The sequence below is a fragment of the Carex rostrata genome, chromosome 7, assembly GCF_964058835.1.
Source record: "Carex rostrata chromosome 7, lpCarRost1.2, whole genome shotgun sequence".
Classification (NCBI taxonomy): domain Eukaryota; kingdom Viridiplantae; phylum Streptophyta; class Magnoliopsida; order Poales; family Cyperaceae; genus Carex; species Carex rostrata.
The window spans coordinates 5,901,598-5,910,771 of NC_135924.1; the positions used below are offsets into that span (position 1 = coordinate 5,901,598).

At 33.8% G+C, this 9,174-nt stretch overlaps 1 protein-coding gene across 1 annotated transcript; it reads right to left on the minus strand.

The window, feature by feature from the left end:
• Window positions 1-1,158: 1,158 nt before the first annotated feature.
• LOC144557516 (F-box protein At4g22280-like) lies at window positions 1,159-6,119 on the minus strand. Its single transcript, XM_078306099.1, has 5 exons — window positions 5,990-6,119; window positions 5,266-5,353; window positions 3,058-4,003; window positions 2,575-2,730; window positions 1,159-1,575 (listed from the first exon to the last, which is right to left on the minus strand). Exons 3-5 carry the CDS (start codon window positions 3,964-3,966, stop codon window positions 1,408-1,410), a joined length of 1,233 nt encoding a protein of 410 aa, XP_078162225.1. The 5' UTR covers window positions 3,967-4,003; window positions 5,266-5,353; window positions 5,990-6,119; the 3' UTR covers window positions 1,159-1,407.
• Between the last annotated feature and the right edge of the window lie 3,055 nt (window positions 6,120-9,174).

Genomic DNA, 9,174 nt, shown 5'->3' on the forward strand with positions numbered 1-9,174 from the left:
ATACATCACTCAACTCAACAGAGGGTAAAAGAGAAGATAAACTTAACTCAAACAGATAAATTTTATATTTATTTATAAAATGCATTACCGTTTGACTTCGTTTATGGCCTCACCATACCACCCAAAAATCACATAAACATTAATACTATATTAACTACTTTTTCCTACTCCAAAAATTCTTAATATTGTTTTGCCATTATATTGAAAAAGAAGAGTTGAAATTCCTGTTATATTTCAGTTCTCGTGTTTGTTTTACAATTTTACTAGATGGAAAATTACTTGTGAAAACTGCTAAAAATTATCGTATTTACTGAGAATTGTTGTTATCTGTCATGTAGGTTATGTGACATGAATCGAAATATTTCCTCAACTGAGCAGCCTCTCAGTTGCATTCTTTGCTGCAGTCGATCTGTTTATATTGTAAAAGAACATATGACATAAATAGTTTACTGGAAACTGTGGGAGTAAAGTGAGAGGAAAGAAAGTATGGAAGGTTATATTTGGGGTCAAATCAGGACATTTTGTTAATATATTTGAGGATGGATATTTCTTTGCTGCTTTGAAAAAAGATGATGTTGCATTAAATTAGGCCAGAAAGAAAACAGTACTACTTTAATTTAAACCTGTTTTGGGTCCGAAACGCACGTAATTCCTCAAAAGTGTATTCATAGCTTATTAGTACATCTTCTATGATGTTTTTAATAAATTGTGATCTAATTTATGAAAGAAATATCATCACTTAAAACCGATCTTCTTCACAAGTAATGTGTTTACATTTATAATTTATAAATTTATAAATTCATCTAGTATAAAGTCAAGCGGTAATTTTTTTTTTATAATTTTAATGCATTCATTTTCCAACATTTTTTTACCTCTTGATTTGAATTGAAAATCATAACTCGTGAAATAAATCGATTTCAACGGTTTGAAACCTATTCAATAAGTTTTCAAGGCCGTAGTACAACATGTCGCTATACTATCAATAGCACGTTAGCCAAATCACATGTATTGTAATATAATTAAAAATTGGGTTTAGGTGCAAAATAAAGTAGACAAGCTGCAGTGCAGACATATCAAGTGCTTTAAACAATGCTAAAGACAAAAGATACTGCTCTGATGTAAAGATAAATATTCAGAAAACAAAAAACTAATGGGTGGTCCGCATCCCCTAAAGTAAACCCAATTTTTGAGTTTGGATGTAGATCGTCCGATCAGAATTCAGTCCAATCTGGCCTGAGGTGGAATGCACGGGTGCCTTAATATGCGTGCCAGTAAAAATCGGACGATCCAGATCCAAACCAAATAAAAAGGGTTACTTGAGGAAATCAGAATTCATCATCTGTTGACTAGTTACACAACAAAAGCATTAGCCAAACATGTTAAACAATGTAACGGGAGGTGACAATCTTACGAGATAATAATCTTTGCTGTTGTTTCTACTCTGCAATAATTGTGAACCACCTCCCCAGCCAACTTAACAGTCTTCCCCGGGCAGCTTATCTTCACTGCTTCAAGGTACTCATGTCGGAATGAAATATCTTCTTGAAACTCTTCTCCTGTATCATCTTCACTCGGCTTTGTTCATGAAAAATAAAAAAGTTCACAATCAGATGGCAGATAACAGTTTTATAACTGATTTTGTATTTTTCCTATGGCATCGAGTATAATTATTCTTATTTTCTCCATACTACTATTTGTCTTGACTGGTTTTAGTATACTGTGCAAGTGACTGAGACAATACCCCCACACGTAGGCCAGTTAACAAGTAATACACACACACTTGCAAAATCAAAAGACAACAGCATAATGCTTCAGTACCACATTTGTTCATTATTGAAGTCATGCAGTTATAGTACTGAAACCCAAGCATCTTACCACTGTACCATTCATTGTTCCCTTCATTAATCAAATTAGGAATCCAGCCTCTCCTTAGATTTAACTTTACTAGTTGAAATCAATCATCATACCAGCTTAGAACTGGGAAATCACTGAGAGAGAGAGAGGCAGCCTCTGCCAAGTTTTTCAAAGAGATAGAGAGAGAGAGAGTTCTCGATAGAAATGAGAAGATTTTCTCAGGCAGCACAATCACATCCAAACTATTGGCAGACAGAATTGCGGTGGATGCAAGGATGTGGATTAAATTTTGCAATAGGGGAAGGCGTACGCTGATGGGCACAAATAATCCAGGATCCAGATTAGTATAGGCGTTTTTTTTTTTATTTTTCTTATATGTACATGCTGTTTATTTTTTCTGATATCTATCTTTCTGTTGTGTGAGTAGTAATCAATGAGATACAAGGAGGTAAGCACACTGTACCACTTTCTGGTACAGGATTGGAGGTGAGTCAGTTGCTGGTATAGTGGACAGGTACCGCTTAGGGGTGGTGCTGATACCACTTAGGATATGCGTTGTTTACAGGAAGGGGGTTTGCTGGTACTGGTTTTTATAGATGTGTGTGTGCTGTTAAAATGATATAAGGACTGTTTATTTTTCCAATATATTGCCTGCCAGCTGCTGTCAGCATTTCAAGAAAAAAACAGAGAGAGAAAGAGAGAGAGAGATAGAGAGAGTACTCGAAAGAAGTGCAATGTAAGGTCCTTCAAATTGGTTGAATGTTGGAGGAGACATGCCACTAAATTCCAGTCATACTTAAAATTCAATTGTCGAAGCTCCAAGCTCTTTAAGTTTTTTAAGGGCGGACAGTTTGGAATATCTGCTAGCAGCAAATCCTGTATAGTTTAAAAAGAAAAGATTATTTAAAAGGGGATATATAACTTTAAAATTGGTTAACATTCAATAAATCAAACTGCTGCTTTAACACGACTTCTTATCAATCCTAGCCCCAAAGTAAGAGAAATTATTTTCTCAGATCTGATACCCTAAAGATATAGCTTAGAGATAGCATTCATAGAAGAATAATTTTTTATGTCCCGTCTTTTATCTTTTCTTTATTGACTAACTAACAAATTAATTAATATTTTTTTGTATTATTTTCAATATTAGTTGATGTTTCCAGGGATAAATTTTACTTAACCGAAATAGAATAAATTTTTTACCATAACGTCAGTGTTATTTGTCTCTAGTTTTAGACTTGTGACATTTGAAAGACCACTGAGAAGCCTCAAGTCAGATACATCCTGACTTCCATAAAAGATGTCAGCAGTGGCAAGAGATGACATATTCTTCAATATAGTATCTCTCATATACATAGACATAATGATCAGAGACACAACTCCTGGGCAAGAAATCTCCAGAGGATAAAATTGACAGCAATGCATCAGTACCAACTTCTTCAGCACATTAGAGGAAATCATACTCACTTCCAACCAGCAATCCTTCAAAACTAAATTTTCAAGAACAGGACACCCCGATATAAACATTCTCATTATATCATCATTCAAATCCATTTTACCAAGCTCCAGACTTTTGAGGAAAGGGAGGTTTATTGATCTCATTTGAAGAAAATTAAATTCGTTAACAACAACAACATTATCATCAGTTTCAAGCCTAATTGACATCTCCTCTATGGACGTACATGTGAAAATTGAATCAGGCAAGTTGAGAAATGTGTAAAATAACATATGGATTGATAATACGCGGGGTCTACGCATGACTGCACAACGAAGAAATCCATATACAAGATAATGAGAGCTCCACTCATTAACCCACCATGTCAGTTTGAATGTATCCAGGGTTAACTTTTCTCGATTGAAAATGACGCCACCCAATAATCTTACAAACTTAGCTTCAAGTCTTTGGATCTCTTCTTCAGTTAGATTTTGAGCTGGGCTTTTATGGTCGTCAAATACGAGAACAGGCAAAGATGCCCAAACCCTCATCCATCGTTTGGACAATATACACGTGCACACAGCTTCTTCGGTAGGTAAAAACGAGAGAATGTGGGTAAGCAGCGGGTCAGGCAACCCGCTAATTCTGTCTCTGGCAAAATCTCCACCCTCCATCATTCACAAGTTTCAACCAAACACCTTACATGCACGATCTCTGTATTCAAATGTAAGAAAATCACAAACCATCCATAAGTTATCTCAAGCTAAATCAATGGATGTATAAACAATAGTCCAAACTAAATCTAGCAAATTTTCTTCTCTAATTGTGAAATCAGGAATTAAGAAATCTAACAAATCAGGACTTCAACCCTAAAGAGCTAGATGAGTGCCTCGCTTTGCTTTGGCGGTGGCTGTCAAAGCAGAGGGAAAAGCATATAGAAGGTTTGTATAGGAAAACTATATAGAACAAAAACTAATAAACTGTAAAGGTAGAAGAAAATGGTGTGCACCATGATTCAGAAGCCTAAAGGTTTATTAGCAAACCACAAAATATGCCAGACATGAAAAAGTTTAGAGGCTAGGGTAGGTTGTTTGAAGCCAAGATTTTGAGTAGCAACCCATAAAATATGCAACACATGAAAATGTTTAAATGCAAAGTTGTTCTATAAGTAAAACTGATACATGTTCCTTAGATGTCCAAATTACATCAATATGAATCCCAATCGACTCCCACTCCGACAGATAAGTAAATAAAATGAATTTCAATATGTATCTCGCACCTCATGCGCTGACCAGATCACCGCAGCTCTGGTACTCCTTTCGTTCTCATTCCATTTTTCAAATAATACCTAATTTTCCATACCAAATTGACAGGTAACAATAAAATTTCTCTAAATTTTCTGTCCAATTGCTAAATGTCAGATTCGACCAAAATGCAAGCATTAGAACATACAAGTTTATGTAAATGATGTATTATAGGTCATAGGTAAATATTGCAACTTTCCGTTTAAAGATAAAAAGTGAACAGCATCAGCTGCCAAAAAATCAATCTGTTAATGGCACTGAAGCATGCAAAAAGCAGCAAATCAAATTCATTTTTTTGTGAATAACAGCATAAGCCACTTAACAAATTAGAAGTACACTAAATTAGTATGTCTAGAAGTATGTATATTTGGTTTAGGTTGAGGTTGGTCATATGAAAAATCACTTAATTGATACAAAGGGCAAACAAAACTATAAGCTTACTTTAAAAAAGAAGAAGCTAAATTGATTGAAACAGTATTCCTCCTAAAACAAACTTAAGCAAATATAAATATAAATGAGGCCTTAATAAAGTGCTGTAAAAATCAAGCACAACATGCAAGCATGCTACAACTCACTACAAAGAATATTGTAAATAAAAATAAATTCCAAGCAATTGCTTAACAAACATAATCAATAACAAAATATAAATCTAAGATCAAAATTTAGGAGAACCTTTTTTCTAAGACAGCTCCTCTCATGTTTTCTGCCCCTGAAACAGCTTAGTTCGAATTGAAGACATGCCTTCTTAATTCTCCTCAATCTGGAAAACAAAAAGAAAGAAGAAATTAATTAACAAATTCAGGGTTGTAATGGTAAAACTAAGATTCTCAAAGTCTAATATAAACTTGATCCTGTAATCCTCTTTTGTGCTGACTACAGCACAAAATTCTTAGGTTAAGAAAGACTCGAAATTGAGTTCCATTAGTAACACAGCTTCATGACAATGTAATAGATTCAATGCTACACCGCTTTCTGCAAATCCGGTTCTTCCTTGGGCAAATATGCAACCAATAAAGAAAAGTTGTGGCTTTTCTTAGTTTTGAAATAGAAATTTTATATTCTAATAGAAGGATAAACTACAATAAAGAAGTACATACAAAATAATCTTCACTCGGTTACATGGAAAGACAAAGTTTAGGTCAATTCAGTAGGCAAATCAGGAGTATTTAGTAACATTGAGCACAGAAAACTGTCTACTGCTTTGGACTGCAGAAATAGCTTGAGAGGTGAACAAATTAAGCTCGAACAATGGCGATTCTAACTTAGAAGTGCTAGACAGACAGCTAAACAATACCATAAATAAGGATGTTTACATTCGTAAATATATCTTTCTGGATCGAACCCTAGCTCTCCAGGAACAAAACCTCAAAGTAGAGAGATAAAAAGAGAAAGAGACCTGATAGAATCGGTGCTCTAATACGAGAGATATCGCTGTCGAGTTGAGTGGTGAAAGAGATGAGCAGCCGCAGATGGAGAAGGTTGGCGGAGACAGGAGAAGAAAGAGGGGAAGGAAACGGGGAGCAGAAAGGAGAAGGGTTTAGTCTTTAGACTTTAGACTGAGAGGAAGGAAGGGTTTTAGACGGAGAATAGTTTAAAACTTTAAATCAAATTAAGGGAAATTTAGATATATGTCCATTATAACTTATGAATTTAGACATTTTCCTATTTAAACTTCAAAATTAATAATTTCCTCATCTAAAATTACTTATTTTATTAATATTTTCATGAGGAGGGGTCAATTACACCTTTTTTTTGTAACACCGAATTACAATCTCAATTTTCAAAGTTTTTAAAAATCAAATAGTCGATCCAAACCGTTTAACATAATGAATATATTAAAATGTGTTTGCAGATCAAATTTTACATTTTTTGAATTTTTTTTACTATTTATTAAGTATTTAACAAAATTGCTATATTCAGACTATTGAATTTTTGTACCCATCTTAATAAATAGTAAAAAAATTTCAAAAAATATAAAATTAAAGTACATATTAATATATCCATCATGTTGAACGGTTTGGATCGACTGTTTGAATTTCGAAAATATAGAGTGTAATTCAATATCACCAAAAAAAATATAATTGGATCACTCTATTTTCATTTCTTAATTTAATAACTTATTTTGTCTGTATCATCTGTCTGATTTCCTCTCAAGCGGTGAGAACTAAAATAAACTATATAGTAAATACCGTTGACTTGCAAAAAATTAAATCAATCTATCCGCCTTAAGATCCGGGCTGTGTTTGGATTTAGTCTTTATCCGTTCACTTTCCAGGTATTCATACATTTCCTCTCATCTCTCAACAGGCCATCATTCTGATCTCCAGACCTTGGGCAAGAGCAGCAGCCCGTGTTTTATTTTTTGACAGTTTGTTCTAGCAATTCCACTCACGCAGAGTTCAAACAAATACATACAAAGTAGAAAGCAAATCAAAATGTCTGTGCATACAGAGTTCAAACTTTTAATATGAACATACAACACGAGAACAATAAAAACCAAAAATCCCTGATGCATCCTTCACTTTATAGCAATTCCACTCGTGCCTATAAAGCCAATGGTACAGCGGCAACAACCAAACCCACACCGGTACTTCACTGATGCTTGTTAGTAAAATGACATTTGGTACTGAACAAGTGCTTTCTAAGGAGAAACCCCTGCTGACATTAAAATTGATTCTAACGTTCTAAAAGAATTGGTATCATTTTTGGTTTTGCTTGGATTTTTCTCAGATCTGTTTAATTTGCCTATTTGTTCTGGAGTGTACTGAAAATGAATAATTCACATCACTATTTATTTGCAAAGTTTGTTACTATAACAATGAGTGATGAGTTATGGCTGATTAGAATAAAGGTAAACTTTGTGTCATCAATTTGTGTGTGTGTGTGTATATATATAGTGTGACTAATATGCATTCGGTAGCACTTCGGCCGAAGTGCTACCGATTCATTTTCCGATTTTTAAAGTCTAAATGATCGATCCAAACCGTTAGATGTCATCTCCATATAAAAATGTGCTTAGAGACCAAATTTTACATTTTTTGAAACTTTTTACTATTTATTAAGCCACTTTGAAAATCGTTGATCCAACGGTAGCTTCTGATTTTTACTGTTTGGTAAGCCACCGTTGAAAATCGCCGATCCGGTAGTCCATAAATTTTTACTGTTTGTACTATTCACCCGGATTTTCAGATTTTCAAAGTGGTTTAATAAATAGTAAAAAAATTTCAAAAAAATAAAAAATTTAGTTTCAAGTACATTTCAATATGAATATCACATCTAACGGTTCGGATCGACATTTTAAACTTTGAAAATGAAAATATTGTGTGAAGTAGAAACACATTTTACTTCGCAACTCACTGTAGCCCATCTCTCTCTCTCTCTCTCTCTATATATATATAGAGAGAGAGAGAGAGATGGGCTATGGTGCATTGCAATGCATGTAGGGGTTTGTGCATTGGACCATAAATCTAAAATTCAAAATCCAAATGGCCGATTCAAACTGTTCATTTTGTTCTCCATATTAATATGTGCTTGGAGACCAAATTTTACATTTTTTGGAAAATTTTTACTATTTTTTTTAGAATTTTACAAAATTGTTGATCTAACAGTGGCTTAACAAAATAGTAAAATCAGCAGCCACCGTTGGATCAACAATTTTTTAAAATACTTAATAAATAATAAAATAATATAGAAAAATGTAAAATTTGGTCTCCAAGCACATATTAATATGGAGAACAAGATGAACGGTTTGGATCGGTCATTTGGATTTTGAATTTTAGATTTATGGTCCAATGCACAAACCCCTCCATGCATTGCAATGCACCATAGCCCATCTCTCTCTCTCTCTCTCTCTCTATATATATATATATATAGAGAGAGAGAGAGAGAGATGGGCTATGGTGCATTGCAATGCATGGGCACCCTTGTGCATTGGACTATAAATCACCGATTCAAAGTCCAAATGACCGATCCAAATCATTCATCTTGTTATTCATATTAATATGTGCTTGGAGACCAAATTTTACATTTTTTGAAATTTTTTTACTATTTATTAAGCCACTTTGAAAATCGCCAATTCGGTGGTCCAGAAATTTTTTATTGTTCACCCAGATTTTCAGATTTTCAAAGTGGCTTAATAAATAGTAAAAAAATTCCAAAAAAATGTAAAATTGGGTCTCCAAGCACATATTAATATGGAGAACAAGATGAACGGTTTGGATCGGTCATTTGAACTTTGAATCGGTGATTTATATTCTAATGCATAAGGATGCCCATGCATTGCAATGCACCATAGCCCATCTCTCTCTCTCTCTATATATTATATATATTATTATTATTTTATTTTATTTTATTATTATTATTTTTTTTGGATAAAAGACAGAAGCCCATTCTATTACTAGAACTAAAGTTAACTTACATAGTTTGTTCTTAATGATGTCTCACGAACATATACCGACACCTTGACAATTGGATAAACAGCTCTACACGAGCTGCAAAATATAGCCTGTTCCATCAGGCCACCATACTGACAGTAAAAATAACCCTAGTACTTGGATATTAAGCTCTACACATGAGCTATAA

What these genes read in the sequence shown, in the direction of transcription:
- LOC144557516 (XM_078306099.1), bottom strand. Translation starts at nt 3,966, where the DNA reads ATGATGGAGGGTGGAGATTTTGCCAGAGACAGAATTAGCGGGTTGCCT. An exon ending in CAAATAACACTGACGTTATG is followed by an intron (nt 2,731 to 3,057) that starts GTAAAAAATTTA and finishes TAAACTATACAG; the next exon opens with GATTTGCTGCTAGCAGATAT. An exon ending in TTACATTGCACTTCTTTCGA is followed by an intron (nt 1,576 to 2,574) that starts GTACTCTCTCTA and finishes TCATGAACAAAG; the next exon opens with CCGAGTGAAGATGATACAGG.